This window comes from Sabethes cyaneus, chromosome 3 (genome assembly GCF_943734655.1).
Source record: "Sabethes cyaneus chromosome 3, idSabCyanKW18_F2, whole genome shotgun sequence".
Lineage (NCBI taxonomy): Eukaryota > Metazoa > Arthropoda > Insecta > Diptera > Culicidae > Sabethes > Sabethes cyaneus.
Genome location: NC_071355.1, coordinates 150,848,349 through 150,875,984, shown reverse-complemented (window position 1 = coordinate 150,875,984; position 27,636 = coordinate 150,848,349). Strand labels below are relative to the sequence as shown.

Here is a 27,636-nt window from a genome sequence, read left to right as displayed (position 1 = left end):
TGCCCAAATGTTTATTTTTTGTTCAAAGTTTCACAAAATTAAAAAAAAGGTCTTTAACTGGAATAGCCTAAAAATATAAAATTGAATATCAAAATATGTGTTCCTATCCCTAACCTCATCGATTCAAGCTAAAAACGACATAGGGCTTTAGGACCCAATTGAGCGAAAAATGAAGACTGGTTCTGTTCGATTTCTGCCAGGCATCCGACTTTTTCGTAAGCGGGTATGGGCGCGAGGAAGAGATGCCATCAGTCTTCTTGATGGAATGTTTTTGATTTAACCCTCTATAAGGCAATGGCAACTATATTGCCACGAACAAATTTTTTTTATTTTGCTTCTATAATTATAATGATGTCATTATAGACGCAAAACAAATATTTTTCGTTCATGGTGGCAATATAATTGCCACGGCCTTATAAAAGGTTAAGGCAGCTCTGAACGAACATCACAAGGAACATCACCAAACGAAAATCACCGCACCTGTAATGCGTATCTCATTGAGTGGCAATAACGAAATAAAGCCGCAAAACGAAAAGCTTTCGACGAACACGATAAAAAGCTTAACTCCATCGATAGGAGTGCAGAACTTACGCACACATAGTGCATGAAAAAGCTACACAATGGCGAGTCTGGAATAAAATATCATTATTTGGTGTGACATATTTTTGTCAATTTTCGATCGAAAGGTTATTTTTCTTTCTGTAAAACAGATAGGAAGTGTTTTTCGGAAATCCCTCATCAACGTGCAATTGGATATTGTTAAAATTGGATACCAAGTGTCTGAATAGTTGTAATATTTGAAGCTGAAAAAGAGTACGGTGTTCAGAGGAAAGTGAAATAATTTTTCGTCGCGAACGAAATGACCTTATAAGAAAATCCTACTTTTCGATACATCGGCAACAACCTTAGGTGAACTTGGGTGGTGTTTCTGTCCGTGTTCTTGAAGGGATTGAAAACTCCCGGTTCGAGTGCCGCAAGACTTGGAAACTGGATTTCCTGCTAGTATAGTTAATCGCAGTGTTTTCAATACGATTAAATTATCTTGGTGTTGTGCAAATAAGTGATGTTCGGGCATAGAGAACCACTTCCACAAAATGGTAGCAGTAAAAATTGATGTCGTCAAGCTGTTCTTACACCGCATGAAAACAAAGTTTTCTGCCAAAGGTATGCCAAATAGTTTAATAACATTGCCAAATTTGTTCTCTTGTATTTCGAAGGGCTTCTCGGATTTCGGCTTTCAGAAAAATATTTCGAAAATTGCTAAACGGTCTTCGTAGAAAGATTTAGGTATAACCACTTGTTTTACGATTTGCTCCTATTTATTGTGTATATGCAGTTTTTCTTCCGCGCAGTCCATGAAAGATAACACAATATTATTTATAGATTTTTCTATGGCGATAAATTAGGTTCTGAAATTTAATGAGCAACAAAAACAGGTCTCAATCATCGTTCTTGTTAAACGAATTGATTGATTAGACTAGTTATTTAAGAATTCTATTTTTCTATCATTGTACGGCCTTATTTTGTATATTAAAAAAAATCGCACAGCTAACTAAATGTCAGATAAATATATTAGTTATTTTTTTGCAATCGCTCTTTTAAAGCTTATTCTGCTAGGTATAACAAATTTTATATGTTTCATGTAAAATACTGTTTGAAAACAGGGTTAAATTTTTTGAATTGCAAATAATTTTATTTAAGGCTGAATCTTGTAAATTTCAAACGTCGAATTATCCTGGCTAGAAGGTCATTTTACATATTCAATAAAACTTTTTTTTCTATTGACCTCATTTAATCAGATATGATATAGCGCTGTATTGAATGCAAAAATGTCGGTTTTTTTTCATAGCTGCATGTCTCATTAAATGTAATTATGTTTACTAATATGTATTTGCAATAATAAATATAATGCGAAAAACTCAAGACTACCGTTAGATAAATTATACCAAAGCTTTGATAAATTTTTTCTAGTTGTATGGACTGAGTATGACATTGCAATGTAGTAAGTGATACATTCTGTTTTCGAAAACTGCACTTCTATTTTTTCCGACCAATATTAGATTCGCTATGTAAAACAAATTCCGGTGCCAAAAATATATTGTGAAAAACTGTCTTCAAATGAGGTTTTTTTCTGGGTTGCTGATATAATTTGCTAACCATGTTATGTTTGTTAAGCGATGGTGTGCTCAAGAGATATAAATCGTACTTAGAAAAATCTATAACTTCTAAACAAACTATCGCGAAATTTTTAACAATGAAAGGTTGGGAGTTTAGAAACAAAAAAAATTCTTTTTTGAATGTTTTCATGAGATAATTCTTCAGACTTTTTATTGAAGTTTTTCCTTATGATGAAAATTTTTGTTGGAAACTGGAGCATGACAACGAAATATAAAACACATGTTGATTTAACATAAAACATAAGAAAAATATTTTGTCAAATATAAATTGGCTGTAAATTTCGAACTTGTTTCTTTTGCATTTCCGGAAGGCTTATATATCTTCAGGAATATTGGGCCAAAGGATTTTTCGATAACTGATTTCGTTAAAACGTTACAGCAAAAACTATGGGAACAAACTGAACAAAAAAAACTGTGGGGTCACTTCAAGGGAAATGCGTTACTGCACGAAACGGACAATTAGGTAGATTGAAGTCTTTTTTAATAAAATCCACACCTTTGTCGCGGTACCACTGAGGTACCTAAAGTAAGTAGTTAAATCTAGTCAAAACTTTTTAGGGCCATTGTGTGCTTCGATATATGGGAAGCGCACAATTTTACAGGCCCGACCCAACCCTGAAAATCGAGCCTACTTTTCCCTTCGCAAGAAGCTTCGATCAAGGAGCATACGCCGCCACACCAAGCTGATGATGTACAAAACTCTAAACAGACTGGTAGTTTTCTACGGAGTTGAGAAAGTAAATTTGCTTACGGAAGACATACTTACCGTATTTGAACGAAAGTTGTTAGGGACTAGTTTTGGCAGAGTACAAATGGACAGCGGAGAGTGGCGGAGTTGCATGAATCACAAACTAGAGGCACTGATTGGAGAGATTCTCATCGTACACCTGGCGAAAGTTGGGATACTACGGTGAGCCGGCCACTTCTCAAGGATGCCGGACGACTGTGCAGTGAAATCGGTTATCTTTAAGAACCCCACCGGTACCAGGAATAGCTCAACCAGGTTGAAGCCGATATGGGTGTGTCCAGACGCGTAACGAATTGGGGACGAGTAGCACAGGACCGAGTAAAACGAAGAGGATTTCTTGATACGGTAAGAGTCACTCCGGCTCTCGTCTGGTAAAATAAGTAAGTAGTAATGTCGGTCCTAGGCTGCAGTTCCCCAATCCCCTTGAACACCAGCTGCCCGTGCGTCGTCCTCGACAGCGCACATCTATCGGGTGCGGGGTTTACACCGAAATCTACGACCTTTTCCTGGTTTTCTGTTGAAAATAGTTTTGGCTACTCTATCGTCGGGCATTCTGGCCAGGTGCCCAGCCCACCGCAGTCTGCCACATTGTACTACCTTCACTAAATCAGCATATTTGCATACTTAATACAGCTCGTGGTTCATGCGTCTGCGTCACACTCCATTTTGCCACAAAGTATTGACCGCAAAATTTTACGCTCAAAAACTTCAGGCAGCACTGCAACTGGCTACGTAATTCGTAGAAAGCCCGATTCGCAGATGCACTTCGTTGTTTTACTTCGCGGCTCACATCGTTGTCATATGTCACAAGTGTACACTTGTGTCCCCACAAGTGAAATGTGGGGTGCGCAGAATTAGGTGCGTTTACTGCAAGCAAAAAGATTAAATTTTCTGGGGACATCTTCTCATGCCTTGGCCGCATAGCACTTTTGCTCAGAAAGTTGCGCAAAATCCAGCCGTTTCATTGTCAATAGTTAAGGAAGCATCTCTGGTACTTCGCAGAACCTGTTACTGTGCAACTTTCGGGAACGATTTTTGGCCGTTTTTTATTGGGGTAAATATTCGATTAGGTACATAGAATACTTGAGAGTAATTATCCTATATCCTATACTAGCTGACCCGACAAACTTCGTATTGCCACAAATTAAACTGTGTTGTACATAAATCGTGAATCTCGGATGGCCTTTGTCACAATCTTGGGTTTTGCAAGTTTTTGGGGAGTTCATGGGTGTTTTAATATACAAATTTTCCTCACAGTAAAGTAGAAAACAACTCCCTCCCTTGCTTAGCCTGATAAAATAAAGTGGATAGCATTTAAATATTTGCCACCATTACAAACCATTTTTCCGAATACCATTTTGCGGAACTCCAATTCCCGGTTGACCATAACGCGGAATATAGAATTTCGCAGAATACCATTTCGCGAAAAACCTTACGCGGGATATACCATTTCATGGAAAAGCTTTTCGAAGAAAGTATCATTTCGCAGGATTGACCCAACTGAAGGAAACTAATAGAGGTCAGTAGATCTAGGAAAATAAATAAACCTAGATCCAGGTGATCCCTACGGAGGGCTGCCCCCCGCAGTGGCCAGCGCTTCCGACGGCAGAATTTAGCGCGAGACGGCCACAGGCCACGAGTCCTTATCCTCCTACCACAGGGGTGAGGGGTCTCAAACCATCATTAAAAAAAATCCTGCCTCCAAAACCCCCCACATGCCAAACTTGGTTTGCTTGATTACTTCTCGAGTTATGAGGAAATTTGTATTTCATTTGAATGGGAGCCCCCCCTCCTAAAAAGATAAGGGGTCTCAATTCATCATAGAAAAATATCATGCCTCCAAAAACACCCACTTGCCAAATATGGTTCCATTTGATTAATTAGTTTTCGAGTTATGAGGAAATTTGTATTTCATTTGTAAAGGAGCCCCCCCCCCCCTCTTAAAGTGGGGTCACCATAGAAAAAATTCTTGTCTCCAAAAACACCCACATGTAAAGTTTTGTTCCATTTGCTTGATTAGTTTACAGAAATTTGTGTGTCTTTTGTATGGGAGCCCCCCTCCTAGTGGTGCGAGGGGTCTCTAACCATCATAAGAACCTTCTCTGGCCCCAAAAACCATTTTTATAGGTATAGATTTGTATGGAAGCCCCCCTCTTAGTGGGGAGGGATCTCTAACCATCATAAGAACCTTCCCTGGCACCAAAAACCCCTATAAGCAAATTTTCACTCCGATCGGTTCAGTAGTTTTCGATTCTGTAAGGAACATAGAGCAGAGAGAAATCCATTTTTATAGGCATAGATTTGTATGGGAGCCCCCCCCTCTTAGTGGGGGGAGGGGTCTTTCGCCATCGAGAGAACCTTCCGTAGCCCCAAAAACCCCTACATGTAAATTTTCACGCCGATCGCTTCAGTAGTTTTCGATTCTATAAGGAACAGACAGACAGAAATCCATTTTTATAGGTATAGATTCAATCCCCAGTGGTGACTTTTCAACACTATTAGAATTGCATTACTTGCAATTATTATAATTTCTTACGATTTGTTACGACAATTAGGACTATTTAATAGTAGGGATTAAAACCTACGTGTCAAATTTTTGGCCGCTATTTTCTGATAAGCTTCATACAGACGAATTCTACCGACAAGAAATGTTGTAGTAAAATGAGCAGTATGTACAGATAATAAGTGAATCGAGCTTTAAGTAGTTCGCAAGAATTAAGTCGAACTCTTTATGAAATGGGTTTTGCGATAAATGAATCAGAATCAGATGATGGCGCTTTATGCTTTCAGTTAAGTTCTAGTTCTATAAAAATCTTGTTTCGAAGTAAGGCAATTTCGATATAAGACAACTTTTTAAAATGATGATTTGTCTTATATTGAGGTAATAAGGCCATTACAAATATTTTATAAAGTTTTTGTCCTTCCGTTGTTCGACCACTAAGGGGGGGGGGGCGAGAAAAAACAAAGTGAATTTTTTAATCGAGCAAAAAAAACTTGGGTTTAAGTATTTTTATTTAAAGTTTAAACGTGAAAACCGAATCTATTCTTGCTTATAACATATACGTTATTATTTTCTATGCAAAAATCTACGAAAAAAAGACAAAAACGAAGGAAAATTTTTTTGGACGATTTTCGGAAATTCCATTGTTCGAATTTCCATTTCTGTTTCGTGCTAGAAGCGTTAACTCAACTTGTACACTCATTTTTCGAGTTATTCAGACTGTAGGGCCCACAGACAATTGATTTTATGAAAAAAATTTGGACTTATATCCTACAAATTATTTTTCTGCCCCCCGATTTTTCAAGCCAATTTCCAAGGGGGGTGGGGGTGACAAAAACTTTTAAAATGATTTGCAGTGGCCTAATTTGTGTTAGGCTTATGGTTTGTTAAAACATATTTAATATTTTATTTTGACGTAGGACTACGTCTTTGTTTACTGTACTGGGACTGGGTAGCACTTTGTGAAAACAAAAATAGAAGTGTAACGTTTTTATGAAAGATTTCAAATACTAATAACTACTGAGCTACTGTACGAAACTGAACAATTTATATGTCGTAAGATAGATAAAATGACCAGCAATTTCATGGGTGGTTACAGACCAATTTTAAGGAGGGCGTAAGAGGGGGGGGGGGGTCCTATACAAATGAAATAAAACTTTCCTCATAAATCTAGAACTAATCAAGCAAAAGGAACCAAATTTGACATGTGGGGTTTTTGGGAGGTAAGATTCTATGGTGTACTGAGACTCCTATTTCTAAGAGGAGTGGAGGGGAGCTGCCATACAAATGAAATACAAATCTCCTCATAAATCTAGAACTAATCAAGCAAATGGAACCAAATTTGGCATGTAGTGGTTTCAGAAGGCAAGAATTTTGGCAAGAAATGTTGAATTGAGACCCCTTCCCTCTTTAAGAGGGAGGCTCCCATACAAGTAATACACAAATTTCCTCATAACTCGAGAACTAATCAAGCAAAAGGAACCAAATTTGACATGTGGGGTTTTTGGGAGGTAAGATTCTATGGTGTACTGAGACTCCTATTTCTAAGAGGAGTGGAGGGGAGCTGCCATACAAATGAAATACAAATCTCCTCATAACTCGAGAACTAATCAAGCAAATGGAACCAAATTTGGCATGGGGGGGTTATTGTAGGCATGATGTTATTTTATGATGGTTTGAGGATAAGGACTCTCAAACAAATAAAACAGAAATTTTTGCGTATGTGCCATATTTTCTGCTATGTAACAAGCTGTGAAAGTAAACTAGTAAAATCTTCTCAGAGCAAAAGACAGTGAACCGACGCCGCTAACTTACGTGCCTGTTGCCATTCATGTCAAAAAGAGAAGGACATTCGAATGGCACGTCATATTTGCGATGAACGTGCTTTGGCTTTAATTTTATTTGTAACCAATGGCCCGTTTAAAGGCCACGAGCGAGTTAAAGTAAGATTATGTCAAACATGTCAAACTACGCATAATCATATTCAATACAATAATCTGTGGGCTGGTCATTCATTACCATTTCAACCTTTATGATGCACACAAGTGATTTTTAAAAGAAATCTCTTTGTCTCATTGGTTGCAGGCCTTGTACTTATGAACCCCCGTCCACGTATTTTCAAAGCGACCATTGCATTCAATAAAGAATTGAATTTGAATATTTCGCTCTTCATTTTTAAAAATTCAATTAGGCCATTACAAATATTTTATAAAGTTTTTGTCCATCCGGTGTTCGGCCACTGAAGGGGGGGGGGGGGGCGAAAAAAAAAACAAAGTGAATTTTTTAATCGAGCAAAAAAACATGGATTTTAAGAATTTTTATTTAAGGTTTAAACGTGAAAACCGAATCTATTCTTGTTTATAATATATACGCTATTAATTTCTATGCAAAAATATACGAAAAAAGACAAAAACGAAGGGAAAATTTTTTGGACGATTTTCGGAAATTCCATTGTTCGAATTTCCATTTCTGTTTCATGCTAGAAGCGGAGACTCATTTTTCGAGTTTTTCAGACTGTAGAGTAGTGTTCGACATCGGAACGAAAATTGAAGTCCGGGTTCCGGTCCGGTCCGGTCCGGTAAAAAATCGGAACGAAATTTTTAGGTCCGATTTCGTTCCGGTCCGATTTAGCTCAGTTCCGGTTCCGGTCCGATTCCGGTCCGGAAGTCCGAAATTGTCCGGATGCAAAATTTACCAATTTTTAAAAAATAGGTAAATGTCAAAGGTAAAGCTTTGAATGTGTAGAACCTTCTGTAACTTCTAAACGCTAACCGGCCTGAAATGGATCATTTAAAAAAATTGAAAAATGCGGCACCAGTAACTGGTAGCTTACCCATCATGAAATGGTGCACTTTCAGACATAAACGTCAGATTTTAATTAAAAAATTGTCTTTCAACCGTCAGTTTATGCTCTTTTTAATGAAAATTAATTTAAATTCGCGATTTTTTATTTTCCCCGGAAACTTTAAATCAAATTTTCCAGTTTTCTCGGACATCACTTGCTTCAAAAGTTTATAGTTCTTGAACAATTTGTTTTATGAAACGGCGAACAAAATCTCAGCCATTTAGCAAAGCATATCAGCATATTTCTCAAAATTTTCCACGGTGGTGGAAAACTCCTGTAGAAAAATAAAATCACTGCAGTGAAATTTTTGACACTAACACTAAGAAAAAAATACAGTGGACTCTTGGAAAAGTTAACTCTCTGAAGAGTTAATTGTTCAGAAAAGTTAAGCGAATATTAGCTCCCATGCAACGCTCTAAAAAGTTAATTTTTGCCTTAACTTTTCTGAGAGTTTAAATTTTTTGGTTATCCAAAGCGTTCATTCACACACCTGTGTTTTCCTTCAATCTTTATTTCTCATTTTTGGATTCCTAACGCATTTTCACAGTTTAATACAGAGTCTCATCATAACTGGGATTAAATTAAACTCTTGTAGCGGACAGTTATAGCAACAGTCCAATACGGGCACATACTTATCTTAGGATTTTTGGAAAAGCGCAAACTTAGATTGAATTTTAAATGCAAAAGAAGCAATAGCAGGGACGAAACCGACTATTTCAAATTTACTGAAAGGAACTAAGTATTATTTTATAAATATGTTTTTTTTCGTTATGTTTTCTTTTTTTCGGGTTATCCAACTGGTCGCTTAATCTCTATACCTATAAAAATGGATTTCTGTCTGTCGGTATGTTCCTTACAGAATCGAAAACTACTGAACCGTTCGGCTTGAAAATTTACATGTAGGGGTTTTTGGGGCCGAGGAAGGTTCTTATGATGGCTAGAGACCCTTCCCCTCACTAAGAGGGAGGGCTCCCATACAAATGAAACACAAATTTCTGCATAACTCGAGAACTAATCAAGCAAACGGAACCAAATTCGGCATGTGAAGGTTTTGGGAGCATGAGCATGCGCATGAACGACCACACACATCGTAGTTGCACCTCCGTGATTGATCTGAGCTAATGAAGTTGCACAGGGAACCACACAGATAGCATTTCGGGAAAGTTGACTATCGTCAATGTGTAACAATTCAGTAGCAGTAGCAGTAGTATAAAGTTGTATATAAATCGTTAGGAAAGGAAAGGATTGTTAGTTCAACATTCGCTGTTATGAGTCCGAGTTTACCTCTGCATCTCCACGAATGTCACGGGAAGAAGGATTGTATTAGTATGAGTATGATCAGATCTGGATTCACTGTGGTAAGTGATGCGATCAGGCGATTTATTAAAAGTACTTCAAACAGCAAATAGAAACGAAACCCATGGCTTCCGGCCACTGGTAAAATAATTCGCGTAACGGCATGTGAAGGTTTTGGGAGGCAAGATTTTTTTTCTATGGTGAATTAGGACTCCTCCCCACTTTAGGAGGGGAATTAGGGCCCCTCCCCACTTGTCCTACACAAATGAAATACATATTTCCTTTTAACTCGAGAACTAATTAAGCAAATGGAACCAAAGTTGGCATGTGAAGGTTTTTGGAGGCAAGAATTTTTTTATATGATGAATTAGGACCCCTTCCCACTTTAGGAGGAGGCTCCTATACAAATGTAATACATATTTCCTAAAAATAAAAATAAGAAAACTTATCCAATTTAACCAACTTATCCAATCTGTTTTCGAACACTGAGGAAGCCTGCAAGTCGTAGGCGAAATACGTATCTGTCATTGAATAAAATACACATAGTAGAATTAAATTGGATAAGTTTTCTTATTTTTATTTTTAGGTTTCGTATTCTACTAAGACGGTCCAAAAACTTCAGTCGACATATTTCCTCATAATTCGAGAACTGATCAGGCAAATGAAACAAACTTTGGCATATGGGTATTTTTGAAGATAAGAGTTTTTTTATGGTGCATTGAAACCCTTCCTTTCTTTAGGAGGGGAATTATGACCCCTCCCCCCTTTAGGAGGGGGGGCTCCATACAAAGAAAATACAAATTTCCTCATAACTCAAGAACTAATCAAGCAAATGGAACCAAATTTGGCATGTGGGGGATTTTGCAGGCAGGATTTTTTATGATGGTTTGAGACCCCTCGCCCCTGTGGTAGGGGAATAAGAACTCTCATACAAACTCAGCTAATCGAACTCGAGAAATTTTAGACTCTTCCTTAAAACATAACAGACAATAACAAGACCACCAAAAACTTTCTGCAGCCGCCCGCAGAAATCAGCTATGCCCAGGTTTATTTGTTTTCCTAGATCTACTGACCTCTATTACTTTCCTTCAGTTGGGTCCGGATGAGCGACAACGAGTAAGGAGAGGATCACCCCGAGGATCGAAATGGTACTTTTCATGAAAAGGTTTCCCGTGAAATGGTACATTCCGCGTAAGGTTTTTCACGAAATGGTGTTCGGCGAAATGTTATACAATCACGGCGAATATTTAAGTGCTATCCGCTTTATTTTATCTGGCTAAGTAACAGGGGGATTGTTTTCTACTTTATTGTGAGGAAAAATTGAAAATTTGTAAATTAAATGTAAATGTAAATAGTGACGTTACTGCCAAGACGTTACTGCCAAAATGAGTTATCTTAGGTTGAGCTCCTCAGAAACTTGCTAAACTCGAGATTGTGACAGATTCACGATTTATGTACAACACATTTTAATTTGTGGCAATACGAAGTTTGCCGGGTCAGCTAGTAGCGTTTAAAACTCTGCGCTGGGTACATTTGTAATGTTAACGAAGTGTCAGGGAGACCTCAAACATCAGTACTACATGACGAGACAGGCAATGTCGCCCACTAAAACACAAGTAGAACCCCAAGCATAGTCGTCACGCCTAATAGTCGTCACGCCTATGCCCGCAGGCGGAGGCGTTCCGGCCCTGCGCGGACTCCACGAACTGACTCTAAGTTCTCTCTGCCAAAGGCCGGAATGCCATACTTTAAATATAATGATGATGATGATGATGATGATGATGATGAGAAGAAAAATGATAGATCGAATTTGTTAATGTGCTTTGGACTTTTTGTACTACTTGAGTTAGACTAATCTCATGTTTTTAGTCTTGACCTTGAAATGCGGTCATACTTGAGTTGTAAAATGTAGTATAGTGAAGAAGTGGAGGATTCGTCAGCCCCGTCTGACACCGATTCTCAACCGCGCGCCCGCTTTCAATTTTTTAACTCAAACAACCACAAATGATCTAATAGGAAAGACAAATTTCGGAGCATTAGCGGTTATCAACTTATCAGGGCAAATTGAATCTTTCATTCCCCCAGCATTTATGCACTGTCCCAAGATACAAAGTAAATTGAGCGCAGCACAACCCGGACGTTTGCGGTAGTCGAGAGGAGTTGGAGCTTATAAAGCTTTATAGAGACGCACTCGTCTTCCAACCCTCGAGAACAAAGAGCTAATGCAGTAAAGCTGTGGGCTTAAACGTCTCTCTAAGACTCAACCCCTCCCCATCGATAGACCCCGCGGCCGGCCACAGAGCACAGGACAGCCACGAGACCAGTGCGAAAATCCAGCAGCATCGCCCAGCCGAGACTCGAACACACGACACGAATTGACCTAATTTTCCCATCTGCTACCTAAGTACTTCTATTATTATACCAGTAATCATTGTAGAGTTGTCCTTCGGCATTCAACCGGATCTGGTAACTCGCTTACATCCCCTTACTAACCCTAAGTCCCCGATCGACCCAATCAATCCAACATTTTGCGGAGATATTTGTGACAGCTGTGATAAATAGAGATGAATCCCAGAAACATTCATCTATTTATTATCAGAGATTCCCATACTGGACACATTTGGTAAATTTTTACCCCGAGTCCCACTTGAAATTACAAAAGTATTTTGACATATACCCACATTCAGAAGTAAACGTGACCGCTGCTCATTTACTGATTAGTTAAAAAGCCCTACACCACGACAAGGTTCAGTTTTATCGTGGGGAAGCATTATTTCATAAAGATCTTGCTACATATTTCTTTGCGTTACAACTTCCAGATACCTAAAAATAAGTATCCTGCATCAGAGAACATATTTTTCGATTTTGTGTTTATCATTTTCAATGACTCTTAGGACTACTCAGAAAAGGTAATATTTCGAAAAAGCTAGCCGACCCATTCATTAACTTTTCCGAAAGTCCACTGTATTTCAAAATTTCTTAACACTTAGATCATGGGTTTTCCAACATTTCCTTAAAATTTTGCACCGTCATAGAAAATCATGTGGAAAACTTGTTCTAACTAATATTTTTCCTGGATTGCTGAGAAAATTTTATTACATTTTCATAAAAAAATTGTTCTGCAATGCTTGATTTTAAAACTATAAACTTTCGAAATAAGCGATGTTCGAAAAAATCGAAAAATTTCTAGTGGAGTTTTCTGGGAAAATAGGATAACATATTGTTTTCATTAAAAAGTTAACATCCTATACTCGTAAGCAAAATTTTATGAAAATCTGAGCCTCTTCGGCCCAAACCTATACGATAATTTTGAAAAATCTGATGAAACTTTTGAGTTATCTTTCATATTGGACCATAAGCGTGAATATCGGTTACCTATGGCATTACCGAGAAGATGAAGTGCCATAATTACATAACTTTTAAAATTAGTTCTTTGAAATTAAATTTTGAGGGATCATACGGCACGAGCGCACGAGCCGATGCTGCGAAACGTTCGGTTTTAAGACCCACAGATATTTGCTAATTTTTAAAAAATAAATCGATTAGTTGGACTTGTTTTGGAGCCTTAAACAGAAAGTGTATTACTGCTAGCGAAATTATTGTCTTTCCTCAATACTGAGGAAATTAAAGGAAATTAGTTTTAAACATATAAAGTAAGTCCTAGTCATCGTTTCCACTGCGGTCAGTTTTACGATCAAAAGTGCTCCGGACTTTTCCAGACTTTCAACGGAAGACCTGGTCCGGTCCGGTTCCGGAACGCTTCGTTCCGGTTCCGGTCCGATAAAAAATCGGACTCTAAAATTTCGTTCCGATCGGACTTCGGACCGGACTTTACCCGATCCGATGTCGATCACTACAGTGTAGAGCCCACAGACAATTGATTTTATAAAAAGAAATTTGAATCATATTCTACAAATTATTTTTTTGCCCCCCGATTTTTCAAGCCAATTTCCAAGGGGGGGGGGGGGGGTGACAAAAACTTTAAATATGATTTGCAATGGCCTTAAACAATGGCACTAAGTGCTAATGATCTAATGATCTGATATAGTAGCACATGGGATTTGCTTTGTTTTTTTTATACCAGCCGTCGTATGCTCGAATCTTACATTTTTACCTCCTATTATTTGTTTCTCTATCAAGTGATTATTAAAGTAATGTTGTTATTTCAAATGTTGTTTTACAGACGAAAAGTGCTGAAGTGAGTGTTTGCCATATACGTTTAGCTATAACGAAGCTGCAAATCTCTGGAGTTACAGGAAGTCAGCCACTTCCACCGGAAACAGGATATTATTCTTGACACGTAACCTTACACAGCCTAGTGTTCAATCTGTGATATTTCGGCTAAGTAGCATCCTGATGTTCATCGTCTGGATCATTTGAAGTCCGTCCATTGAGAAAGATAAGGTATTATTTTATATTGTTATTAAGTATAAAAGAAAGAAATAAGCATCGTCTGCTTATGTTTGATTCTTTTTGCAGAGTGCCAGCGCTCTATTTCCCTGGATTATTGACGAGACCGAATGCTGCTAAGGTAAGTGATTATAGTAAATTTGTTGACACTGTAGTTGTAAAATACATAGGGTAGCCTGCAGCAGGTTGAGAAAATTCGATTATTTTCAAATGATTGTAAATAGCGCTCCAAATTTTACTTTAAACATCAAACCTAAGTCTTTTCTTATATTTAAGTTGATTTAGAAGAAATTAGATGCATATTTTCTTTGTAAGCCGAGTGGTTCATGAAAAAAATGGCAAAAATTTAATGGAAACTTTTTAGTGCCAATATTTTTTTGTTTTCCTCCAAGAATTGGTTCAGGCTTTTATATGTAGGTATTGGATAAGTTTTGAAGTGCTCTTCAACATCACAGGCTATTTACATATACATGTATTGTGATGATGTAAAAAATGGTTATGTTAAAATGGCTTGGCAGTGATGCAGGTTAGGAAATCCAAATTTTTGCTGGTCGAAATTTTTTTTTCAACGTTTTACCTTTGTTATACTATAACAAAGGTTCCGAGGCCCGGAGGGCCAAGTCACATATACCAATCGATAGGGTTCGACGATTTGAGCAATGTCTGTGTGTGTGTGTGTGTGTGTGTGTGTGTGTGTGTGTGTGTGTGTGTGTGTGTGTGTGTGTGTGTGTGTGTGTGTGTGTGTGTGTGTGTGTGTGTGTGTGTGTGTGTGTGTGTGTGTGTGTGTGTGTGTGTGTGTGTGTGTGTGTGTGTGTGTGTGTGTGTGTGTGTGTGTGTGTGTGTGTGTGTGTGTGTGTGTGTGTGTGTGTGTGTGTGTGTGTGTGTGTGTGTGTGTGTGTGTGTGTGTGTGTGTGTGTGTGTGTGTGTGTGTGTGTGTGTGTGTGTGTGTGTGTGTGTGTGTGTGTGTGTGTGTGTGTGTGTGTGTGTGTGTGTGTGTGTGTGTGTGTGTGTGTGTGTGTGTGTGTGTGTGTGTGTGTGTGTGTGTGTGTGTGTGTGTGTGTGTGTGTGTGTGTGTGTGTGTGTGTGTGTGTGTGTGTGTGTGTGTGTGTGTGTGTGTGTGTGTGTGTGTGTGTGTGTGTGTGTGTGTGTGTGTGTGTGTGTGTGTGTGTGTGTGTGTGTGTGTGTGTGTGTGTGTGTGTGTGTGTGTGTGTGTGTGTGTGTGTGTGTGTGTGTGTGTGTGTGTGTGTGTGTGTGTGTGTGTGTGTGTGTGTGTGTGTGTGTGTGTGTGTGTGTGTGTGTGTGTGTGTGTGTGTGTGTGTGTGTGTGTGTGTGTGTGTGTGTGTGTGTGTGTGTGTGTGTGTGTGTGTGTGTGTGTGTGTGTGTGTGTGTGTGTGTGTGTGTGTGTGTGTGTGTGTGTGTGTGTGTGTGTGTGTGTGTGTGTGTGTGTGTGTGTGTGTGTGTGTGTGTGTGTGTGTGTGTGTGTGTGTGTGTGTGTGTGTGTGTGTGTGTGTGTGTGTGTGTGTGTGTGTGTGTGTGTGTGTGTGTGTGTGTGTGTGTGTGTGTGTGTGTGTGTGTGTGTGTGTGTGTGTGTGTGTGTGTGTGTGTGTGTGTGTGTGTGTGTGTGTGTGTATGTATGTAATGATTTTTTCTATCGCCTGTTTCTCAGAGATGGCTGAACCGAATCGTTCGCTATTACTTTTGTTTGAAAGGTATTATTGTCTGGTAGATCACTATTGAGTTGTTTCGTGACACGACGTTTCGTTTAAAAGTTATAGGCAAAAATGTGAAAAATACGTGACACGGGTTTCTCCAGAACTACATGACCGATTACAACGATCTTAGCATCAAATGAAAGCCCTTAATAAAGCTAAATTATTCAGGATTTCTTAATTGAAAACAAACAAGTAGTTTAAAAGTTATGCCTAAAAAATCTGTTTTGACAAGGTAATAATTATCGCCTGTTTCTCAGAGATGGCTAAACCGATTTATGCGCTATTAGTCTCATTTGAAAGATAATATATCCTAATAGATCACTATTTTTTTGATTTTTTGATTGGACGTTTAATTTGAAAGTTATGAGCAATCGTATACACCACACCAAAATTAACAATTATTTATAATGATTTTAACCAAGATAATTTACCTAATTTCAATTATTTTAATACCAAACGAGAGGTTTTGACACTACGAATATATATGCAAAATTTCATAAGAATTGGTGGTACCGGTCAAAAGATATTAACCCTCGAACACTCGCGCCAACTTTTGTAACACAGTTACTCGCGCGCCCAATAGCCTCAAACCAAAGAAAACGTGCGCACTAGAGTTTTGAATGGGAAAACTTGGTTTTAGGTTTATCCAACCTTTAGAAGAGTTTCTTGAAATTAAAAGCTCTATCGTCTGGTGGAATCTAAATTTTGATTAATCCCCCTAAAAGTGAAATAAATAAATTTATTTTTCTTCACTGTCAATATAACACATTGATGTGTTCTGCAAAGTTATAGAGCATATTATTACAAGAAATTTTACTAAAGACTGTAACCTTCTATCTCTGCAGTGAAGATAGAAAAATCTTATTTATTGTATATGAATATGTAAAATCAGTTTTTATATTTTTGCTCTTTTTGTAATTGTTGTATGACTTTTTCATGTATTACAAAGTTGTACAAATGACAAAAATAAACAACTTTGCTGAATATAGTATACCTCTATGTTTGCTTGTTTAGGAACTGTGGAACTTTGATTATAAAAAATACCTTAATTTTGACTACGAATTACTCGACTACCAGCAGACGGATACATTTTAAACATTTTAAATTGGCTAGTTTTGCTGCATACAGACACCATTTTTCCGTATGAAGAAACGAGAGAAAATTCCAGTTGGGGTCAATTGCGGTACACCTCGCATGCTGATTCTGCTTCGATTCTGTGATGTCGGTTTATGCTGATCTATTTTCCCAACAATTTAAATTATTAATGCATTGAATAATTATGATATTTTGCTCAGAATAAGTTTATTGAACAATATACGTTAGTTAAACAACGATTTGTAATCTTATAGCAATATGGCGTTGGAAAACCTACACGTGTTGTACAAAATACAACAGCGTGAGTAACCGAAGGTTAATAAAAATTGATTAAAATTATTCAAGAAAACTATTGATGTGAATCAAATAGAATGGCATTACAGGAAATTATTTATAGTTCAAAAACCTATACACTAGACCTTTACAAGGCAATGTATATGTTAAAGAATAAGATTTCCTCTTACAACTTACTTTTATTTTCACTTCTCAGATTAATAACAACTTACTTATCCTTACTCAGCAACTTCGTGAAAAAAGGATCTATCAAAATTTAAAAGTGTTCCTATTTTGTTCAAATTTTGTAAACGTATTCAATTTTCAAAAATTTTATGTAAACCAACGCATTACGCAACGTTAACCAATAGATGAATTATGTTCCAAAGACGATTTCGATTTCTATCTCAAATAGCAAGTAAGACCGTATAACAAAGGTTCCTTTCACCACTAGGTGGATTAAATCGGGTTTTATCCATTTTTTATGATTGTCAACGACTATATAAGTTAAACCTGTTTGCAATAAGTTTTGTGCATTTTAATGCTTAATACTGGGTTGACGGTGAAATAAACATTGGTGTCCCTACCGGTTGCTATTGTTTTGTCTTGCCCATTATTTTCGATGAAAATTGGTCTGAATTTAATGCTTGATGTTAGAAAAATACCGTATGTACAAATAAAATACATTTTGTTTTCATTATTGTAAAAACAAAAAATTTCTCAACCAGCAGCAACAATTTTTTTTCAATAATTTTTAGGTCCTTCACGGAAATAAGATCAAATATTTTGTTATTTTTTCTGTATAGATAAGACTCATAATTACACTCATAAAAACATTCTGATGAATGATGAATGATGATGAATGATTACATTCTATGAACCGAAAACAAAATTGGTCTCAACCTCCAGCAGTCTCCCCTATAAATCTCGGAATTTTTTATTTTTGGAAAAGTAGTAATCTGCCCATAAAATCATAACTGTTCCATATGAAATTTTATCGATTTTTCCATTGGCGTAACTAGAGGGGGCTTAGCCCCCCCTAGGGCTTAGAAAACATTTAGCCCCCCCTAGAAAAATTAAGCTGTACTTTTAAATTTAAGAAAAAACTATAGTTAGATAACTTTACATGATAAAAACTTCAGAGTAATTTTTATATGCATCACAACTTAAAGTTCCTATGCATCAATGTACATTTAATTTTAATATGCCAAGGAAATAAAATGGTCGAAAAAATGCCGGGGGCTATAGCCCCCCCTAGAAATGAGCGCTAGTTCCGCCAATGGATTTTTCTCAAAATCTGCTGTGCCCCGGTGTTGCTAGTACAGAAAAAAAGAGTTTTTCAAAGCTCTAGGAAAAATGGAAACCCCCGTGCGCCTCCAAAAAAATCCCCGTTACTTCAAAAAGGATGTAGAATCAAAATAAAAAAATAAAAATAGTGACTTTGTCAAAAATTTTAATGGTTTTTGTCCCGTTAATGAAAGCAGCAAGTAAATATTGAAAATCAGTAAGAGTTATGCGAAGATTTTCCTGATTCAATCGAAAATTATTCGCATGTCAGATCTGGTGATCAGTGATAAGCTGTAATAATTGCTTTTAATTCATTTGGACTGTATTTGGAGAGATTCCGTTTCTCTTGCATTAATGCGGTCTAAATTTAAATTGCTGCAATCTAAATTGCAGCTGCGCAAGTGTCTGGAAGACAAGAAGGGAGAAAGGATTTTGAAAGGATGCATTACTTTTTCAATTGGACCGATTGCAGTAAGGGAACTGTGGGTAAGACGGACAGATGGTTGATTTTACCAGTTAAGCATTAAAATTCTGAACGTCCTGATCGTCATTTAGAACTTTGAAATTATGTTAAAATACAGAAAACTGAAAATTCGGAGTGATTCTGCGTGCCGATGCAACTTTTATGTCATCGAAATTAAGCTTTTTGAGTGGTTTAATTCTAAAATGTTACACATCAAAAGAAAGGAAAGCCTAGGTGCTTCGCAGCCAACTGGTAGATTACAGGACAATTGCAGGGCCAGTTGCTACGATCCTATTGACTCTAACAGCTCCTCCCAGTCGAGATTCGAGCATACGACTACGACTGGCTTATTAGGCCAGCATCAAACCTCGAGGCCAACTGGGAGGCAATTTTATTAAAAATTTTTACACATGACATCAAGTAATTCGATTCAATAGCTTTTCAAGTGACGTGAGACGAGACGTGACGAGACGTGGAGTGCCTTAGTTGAATACGAAACCTGAAATTTATTAAAAAAGAAAACTTTCCAATTAAATTCTACTATGCGTATTTTTTCTCGACAGATAGGTACGCATTTCACCTACGATTTGCAGGCTTCATCAGTGTCTGTTCGTTCGAAAACAGTATGGTATGAATATAGTGCCGTAGCCAAAAATTTTTCGATTGGCAGCCCCTGAGGCAGGGGGTATAGCTACCCCCTTCACTTCTTGTTCGGTACATCGCCATATTTTACGTATTCAATCTGGTAATGGTCAAAAATAATTATATGCTCTCAATTGTGGCGATTTATATTACCTGTCCATCTTGCCTCCACGCATTGTCCTTTTCACCCGCAGCTCTTCAAAAGTTCACTTTTTTGGTCCATTTTAATACTCCAAATACACATTGAAAAACATTTGTTGTTAAATAGGAGGTATTACTGAACGACAGATTTATAAGTGGCTGGTGGTCAAAAATGAAGAAAAAGGGTTTTGTTTCTTGCATTTTGAGAATTTCTATTACAATGGGCCCTATCCTCACAGTCACCTCACTTCTCTCACGGGCCTATCCTCACAGTCATCTTCACCTCACCTTATAGGTCCCATGATTTGTACAATCCTCCAGACGAGCGAAGTGACCTAAGTAACTCTCAGAATCGCAAATTGTGCTCCCACCTAAACAATTTAGGTGGTGTGACAGCGAGATCTCCATTTTCTCCACCTACTGTTTTTCGTCATGGGATTGTTATGTATAGTAGGTTTCAACACAGACCGATTTTTCAGTGAGCAGTTTATTGTACAGCTCTTTACTATCTTAACGTATCAATCTAACTCTATATGTAGGACACAACTCTTATTGTACTTACAATATAAAAATCGGGGCTAGGTCCAATGTCTAGATGGACAACGTCTACGCCAAAACCGGTTGGCGAATAAGGTAAATTATGTTTATATTGTAAGAACAATAAGTGTTGTGTCCTGTATATAAAGATAGATTTGTTAGTTCTTACGTTAGCACAAACCAAAAGTGAAGTTAAACGTATCAATGTTTGTTTTTTTCACAGATACTGACTCCTGATATGATGATAACAAGTAAGAATCCTACCATCACAGTGTTCCGATTACGATTGGATCGAAAGATGATTGGCTGCTACATTCCAATATTATTACACCGTGAATTAAACGGTGAAAAATCGTTGGTGAAGCATGCTACTACCATCGTTTGGAACTGCGTTTCTTCCGAACCTCGACAAATCACGGAGGCGACTATCCCTTACGCATACAAGTCTGACTACATCTACTTGACACAATCAATTGGCAGCAGCTGCGACAGCAGGGAAATGCTGATCTCAATAAGATTTCCATTGGATGACTTGGACGCCACCCAGGCGCTCGTTAGCCATATTACTGAGTTGATGCAAAACACTAATACTGTGACTTTGAAATGTGATTTTAATGCTTACCTGAATAATGTTAGTATTAGCCGTAATCTAGCCCTACAGACATGCACTACTTTAAACCAAGGTCTGGTGCGAGCAGCCAATGAATTTCAACCTATTGACAAAACATCCGGTCGACGACGAAGCTCGTATACAAAATTCGATGACCTATTGGAGATGGTTGCTAATGAAAAAGCGCTACTAAAGCGCGCCTTCCATGAATCTCCAGGATGGTCACGGCCGCGTCTGCGATTGTGTGGAGGTGGTGAAGATTCTATCAACAATGGTACCAGTGCTTGGGGAACTCCTCCCGGTGCTACAAACGGCACTAGTGCTTGGGGCTTAGCTAATCAACAACCGCCACAGGCGTGGGCAGCGGCTGCGGCTACTGGTAGTAACAGTGTAAACAACAACAATCAAGCGGCAACGAGTCAACCACAACGTCAACCATCACAACCGCAAGACCAAAATGCCAACAAAGCGCCACAATCGATTCCCAATGTTAACAACGGCAACAGTAACGGAGGCACACCGAATGTCTGGAATCGTAACCCATCACAACCGACTGGTCCCAATCCAAACGTTGCCAACAATAATCCGCAGCAGCCTCCATCGCAGCAGCAACAGCAGCATCAGGTAGGGAACCATGTTGGTCATCAGTTGAACTGCGATCGTTCATTCAAGCTGATTTATAACTCAAAGCTTAAGCTATGTTCACTTATTCCTATCTAACAGCACTTCTTTGCGAAACCGCACCCTTTATTTTTCTTAAAATTGCGCATCTTACCCATATGGGTAAAATTTTAGTAGACTAAACTTCTATATTTTAGGTTTATAGAGATTTGGCTCTTCATAACTAAAGCTTTGATCTTTTAGAAATGGGGCTCTTTCGAATGCGTTTATTTTTTAACTCTTCTTTCAATTGAAACACTTTCCAAGGATAAAACAAAGGTAGTAACTTTATAGTTCAGGAAAAAACTAAAACAAATTATTAATCGTTATTTCGAAGAAATTCTCTTAGTTTACTGTTAATATCACTCACTGTCGCTGGTAACTGGTCGGTTCATCTTCAACTTCCGCTTCAATATTGCCCAATCGATAGAGAAGACCACAATTGGGCACAATTGGGTGGATTCGACTCTTTTTTCCATTGTCGATGTACCATGGCAGCACGTCATTACTCGGTAGATTTGACCGAAACGTAACTGGACCATTATGGCACTTAATGAATCTCCAAATTCACGGTCTTAGCAGTCACAAAACTCCTGTTTTTTGCCACAGGAACAGATCCCTTGCCAATCATGTATTTTTTCGTGAACTTGTTCGCGAAAACAAACTTGAGCTTCCATTCCAACGTTAGGTTTGCACTTTGTAACAAAGTCGTGAGAGTTTCTTTGCATCCAGTAGTGATAGATTTTGAAGTAACTGTGCACAATTATTTTTTCTAATCTACTCCTGCATAATGAATAAACGCGCTACTTTTAAACTGTGAGAATAATAAACCGAGTAGAACTGTTCATAAACATTAATACGTTGCCAAATTGTTGCATATCCAAGACCACTGGGAGCACCGCTACCACCAAAATGAAGTACCTACTCCATTTCTAAATGATCTAAGCTTTATTTATACTGTTGTGCTCAAAAAAGCTGAACATCTTGGTTTGAAGTACCCCCTCCCCCAGAAAAAAAGAAATAAATTGTTAAATATTTTGTTTATAGCTAATTGTCTTTACTGTTAAAAGTGGTACCTACTCTGGAAACGAAGACGAAAAACTTGAATTTTTACCAGGAGACTTATCTCTTCAGAAATGTTGTACAATCAAGTCTTGTTTTCCGTTCACTTATGGGGGAGGGTCGGTCGTAAAAAGAGAGGACGGTAATTTAAATTTTTTGGAAAAGTTAGCGCTTTTTGGTAGCTTTAACTATCTTTACATCCAGAAAATACAAAATACATCTTCAAATATACCTTAACCAATAATCAAAATAGCGCAACACTTGACTTTAATTACAACATCACGAAAACAAATCTCAAAAATCCATTATTTTTCGATCTTCCAGAGTAGAGTTCCCCCGTAATTCAACTAATCAGTGATCATGACCTCTATTCCACTTTCCAGCAACCATTACAGCAACAGCCACAGCAGATGGTAATGGCTAACAATGGGACTGTTGCAACGAAAAGTCAGCTGGAAATGCTGAGCAATATGCGCGAAGCGTTATTCAGTCAGGATGGCTGGGGCTATCAGCATGTTAACCAGGACACCAACTGGGAGGTCCCTGGTTCGCCTGAACCAGGAAAAATTGATAATCCTAATAATAATGCAAGTAGTGGAGCTGCAGCTGGAGCACAAGGGCAAGGTGGAGCAGGAGGCGGAGGAGGTGGAGGAGGGGGAGGTGGTATGCCCAATCCAGCAGTTTCTGGCTGGAAACCATGTAACCAGAACAATGGCACCGAATTGTGGGAAGCCAATCTTCGTAACGGGGGTGCTCCTCCGCCACCACAACCAGTACAGAAAGCTCCTTGGGGACCATCTACCAATCTTGGTGGAACTTGGGGCGAGGATGATGATTCTGCTGAAGCGAGTGTTTGGAATGGAGGCGCTGCTGGTGCGAATCAGCCAGCTGCAGCACCGCCTGCTTGGAGTCAGAACAATCCCGGCATGTGGCCTCCGGGTACCGCAGCTGGCCCAAATCCAGTTACTGTTAAGAAAGAGAGCGAATGGTCTGGAGTAATCGGTACTAGCACTGGGACTGCAAGTAATGTTCCACCGACAGTTGCGGGCTGGGATAATCGAGGAGGATCTGCACCTGCTGTTAACATATCCGGTCCTATCGGGCAATCAGTACCAGTTGAAGCTACACGTGAAATTCGAGGAGATCCACGTGGTATATCAGGGCGACTGAATGGAAATGTCGGCATGTGGGATCAACCTAATGTTCAGAATCTTCCTGCCGCTGCAAAGATTGTACAAGGCACTCTTCCGTCAGCCGTTCCCGGAGTTAATAGTCAGTGGAATACACAAGTTCCAAACAAACTTCCCAGTAGCTGGGATGATCCGTCGTCACCAATGAACACACGTCCGACATTAGAAGATAATTCCGGTACTATTTGGAACCAGGGTCCTCTATCCCGACAGAATTCCAATGTTTCCAGCTGGAAAGATATGCCGGACAATATTGTCCGTAATCCGATTCCTCGAGCTCCACTCGCAGGAGGTGCTAATCTACCCCTTGGACCAGCGACAAGAGGTGTTGGATTAAGAGGAATTAATTCGGGCATAAAACCGGACAATAACATGTGGGGTCAAAATCAAGGCCTCCCTTTGAATAGTTCATGGGATGAATGCAGCGCCACCGGCGGCTGGGATGATAAAGGAATGGCTAATAGTGCTCCTTGGAACGATTTCGGACAAAATACCATGTGGAATAAGGGAAAGCAGACAGCAGGTTGGCCAGATCCGAGTGATATAATCACTGGCGGTTCCGGTGCCGATTGGGCCATGAATAAACCACCGAATAAGATGAGTCCAGCAGAATTTATACGCAGCAGCAAGCATTATCGCATGCTTTGTGAAAACGGTTTTAAGAAGGAAGACGTTGAATTTGCTCTGCGCTCTACGAATATGAACTTTGACGAATCTTTGGACATATTGCAACGACATGGCACTGTAGGCGGTCTGGGAGATTGGAGACGTCCTGATGAGCATCCGGGGACAGCCTTTGAAGCTCAGTTTTCAAGTAGATTTCCGGCAGGTCCTGGAACTGGAATGCCGTTTTCACAGGTTGCAGATTTTTTTTTCGAATTCATTTAAAATTATTTACAAGACCTTTTTTTACAGAACCAAAATTTGCTTAACAGCATACCGGGAGTTGGCGGTGCCAACCCAAATCATGCCGCGTTGAAATATCTTTCTCAAGGACCTTCGACGGCACATTCTTCTTTTTCGCAAGGTCCGAATCCACTGGCAGCGGCAGCTGTCGCTGGCAATCCACAAAATCCGCAAGCACAACCTTCCACTCAACAACTGCGAATGCTCGTCCAGCAGATCCAAATGGCCGTACATGCTGGTTTTCTCAATCATCAAATATTGAACCAACCGTTGGCTCCGCAAACCTTATTACTATTGAACCAGTTGCTCAATCACATTAGAGTAAGTGTCACAACCATTGGGAATAATTTAGCTAGTTAGTTACTTATTTTTGGTATATGTTTTTTTCTAGCAAATGCAACACATTCAAAGTAATCTTGCTCGAAGTGGCGGAGCAACCGGTGTTAGTACCGTGCAGTTGACAATGCAAATCAACAAACATAAAGCGCAGATCTCGCAGCTTCAACAGCAAATCGCAGCACAGCAAGCTATTTACGTCAAACAACAACAGCAACAGCAGCAGCAACAACAACAACCACACCAAACAGGTGCCCCTCACCAACCTCCAGGAACGCCTGGATCTATGAATCCGGGACTGGGGGCGGCAGATTTTTTGCGTCAACAGGAATTGGTCTCGTTGCAAAGCAATTTCGCTGATATGGGACTAAATAAAGATCCTGTTACCCCAGGTGTCGGTTTTCCTCCGAATGCTGCTGCTGTTAATAGCAACAATCCAGTTAATGCCGGAATGACAGCCGGCACTGCTGGCGTTACTAGTCAACAGTCTCGCCTGAATCAGTGGAAACTGCCATCGCTCGAAAAAGATGGCGGTGTTGGTGGCGCCAATGATCTCACCGATTTCTCTCGTGCACCAGGCACGACCGCCAAGTCGACGCTATCGACCGTGAACTCCAACATAGGCTCCCTGGGTCTGCAGGATGGGTGAGATGCCGATACCGTCCAGTAGGTTTATCTTTTATTCTGAAAACATTTTTTTTTTGGGCTATAGAACTTGGTCATCAGGGCGGTCGAATATTACTGATGGATGGCCGGATCCATCTGTTGGCGGTGTTGAGCCGGAAAATAAAGACTGGGAAACTCTGGTCCCCGAATTCGAACCAGGCAAGCCATGGAAGGTAAAGGTGATCACATTGCGTTTTACGTTGTACCGTATTGTATAGGATTATTCATAATTTATGATTTATTTATTCTATATTTCGGGATCGCCCAGGGAGCACAGATGAAAATTGACGAAGATCCCAGTATTACGCCCGGTAGTGTGGCACGCAGCCCATTGTCGATTTCGGCTGTTAAGGAGGCTGATTTGTTTGGTACAGGAGGCAAGTCGTCCCCGACTGATACAATTGGTTTGACTTCTTCTACGTGGAGCTTCAATCCATCACAGCCAGGAGGAAGCGGTAAGATGGTTACCAACGCAGGAAAAAATGTATGGCCAGAAAGTATTTCATCCACAGTTGCCAGTACCGGTTCGGATCTCTGGGGAACGACTATGGGGAAAACTACCCGGGGGCCACCACCAGGGCTGGGTGCTAACAAAAACACGGCAGCTGCTGCTAATGGCTGGACCGGTGGTGGTAGCAGCACGCAGCGTCCCGGCACAGGTGGCACTTGGTCGGGCGGAAATAGCTGGGGATCATCGTGGTTGTTGTTGAAAAATCTTACTTCACAGGTACGTGTAGGGTGAATCATTAAACGGAAACGACGATGTGACAGTGTTTTACCGCTTTTTAGATTGATGGTGCCACCTTACGCACGCTATGCATGCAACACGGACCGCTACAAAGTTTACAATTATATTTGAACCATGGTTTAGCACTGTGCAAATACTCTTCCCGTGAGGAGGCAAATAAAGCTCAACAGGCACTGAACAGTTGTCCCTTAGGCAGCACTACCATTGGAGCAGAGTGTCCTAGCGAGGCAGAAGTTCAAACTTATTTGCAGCAATTGGGTGCACCAACGGGCAGCATTCCTGTCGGCGCGGCTAGCTCTGGCGGCGGAATCAACAGCAGCGGTAGCATCGTTCCACCGAGTAGCAGTGGAAGTGTTACTAGTGTTGCGCAATCTTGGCGTCAAACTCCAAGAGGATCCGGTAAGTAATGATGTAGCTAGGAGGAGGTTTCCAGTGACAGTGTTTGCTTTATATGTTTCTAGGTACTGACACTTGGGGTTCTGGATGGCCACCTTCTAACACGGGTGGTGGTGGTGGAAACTTATGGGCACCGCTCGAGGGAGGCACGGAGCGTGGTACCCCTTCCAATTTAAACTCATTTTTGCCAGAAAGCTTACTCGGTCCTGAACTAAACTAGGGTAGCAACACCGCATGTAATGGTCTCGAGCACTGATAAGCGATAAAAGTTTTCGTTAACTTACTTATTCTCTTTTGCTAAAAAGGTTGTGTTTTACATATATTTTTTTTAAAGAGTACTATTTATTGTTTTTTCTTCTCTTACTGAAATAAAATAACATAAGAAATGTTATCAATAAAACGCTATGCAATTTCGTTTTTATTGAATTCGATTCTGCATTGAATTCTGCATACCTTAATTGGTAATTGGATAGAAAGTATCTCCTACGCACCAGTGTTTGAAAGACTGGAAAAAGAGAGTGAAACCGTGAAAGTGAATTTTTGTTCGGAATCAAAAGATACGAAAGGGGCACATTAATTGCCTAGTTTCAGCAAGTAACTGTACCGCAAATGGAAGATCATTTTGTACGAATAATTACAGACGTTTTAACCTTCTTAGAGCAAAAGCCGTTTGAAATGATTAATTAATATAATGCAAACAATGAGACATAAAATCTAGTATTAAAGGACATAATAGCTGTCTAAGTCAGTTTTTTAGATTCTAAGATAAACTAGTAGTGAACGATAACAGAGGATTAGAAATTTGAGGTATATAAGAAAATTTGATCTATATTTATTAATTTTAATATACATCAAGGCAAGAACATTAAATTTACTGTATGTATATGAAAAATATACATAAATGTTATTATTGAATTATTTTTGAAATTATTTAGA

The 27,636-nt window shown here is 39.2% G+C and overlaps 1 protein-coding gene across 5 annotated transcripts; it reads left to right on the top strand.

The window, feature by feature from the left end:
• Positions 1-627: 627 nt before the first annotated feature.
• LOC128741839 (protein Gawky-like) lies at positions 628-27,636 on the top strand. Of its 5 annotated transcripts, none has more exons than XM_053837930.1 (12): positions 628-1,164; positions 13,750-13,970; positions 14,046-14,097; positions 20,350-21,360; positions 22,842-24,506; positions 24,564-24,875; positions 24,946-25,141; positions 25,283-25,535; positions 25,603-25,735; positions 25,825-26,283; positions 26,346-26,703; positions 26,766-27,636. In XM_053837930.1, the coding sequence occupies exons 4-12, from the start codon at positions 20,365-20,367 to the stop codon at positions 26,918-26,920; spliced, it is 4,527 nt and encodes a 1,508-aa protein (XP_053693905.1). In that variant the 5' UTR covers positions 628-1,164; positions 13,750-13,970; positions 14,046-14,097; positions 20,350-20,364; the 3' UTR covers positions 26,921-27,636. The 5 variants fall into 5 exon arrangements, with proteins under 5 accessions (XP_053693905.1, XP_053693904.1, XP_053693903.1 ...); XM_053837929.1 differs by having other exon boundaries at positions 24,946-25,535; positions 25,825-26,011; positions 26,069-26,283; XM_053837926.1 differs by having other exon boundaries at positions 637-652; positions 910-1,164; positions 24,946-25,535.

Coding starts and splice junctions, on each gene's coding strand:
- LOC128741839 (XM_053837926.1), top strand. CDS start 20,365: ATGATGATAACAAGTAAGAATCCTACCATCACAGTGTTCCGATTACGA. Junction 25,536..25,602: donor TCCCTGGGTCTGCAGGATGG/GTGAGATGCCGA, acceptor TTTGGGCTATAG/AACTTGGTCATCAGGGCGGT. Junction 26,704..26,765: donor TCAAACTCCAAGAGGATCCG/GTAAGTAATGAT, acceptor ATATGTTTCTAG/GTACTGACACTTGGGGTTCT.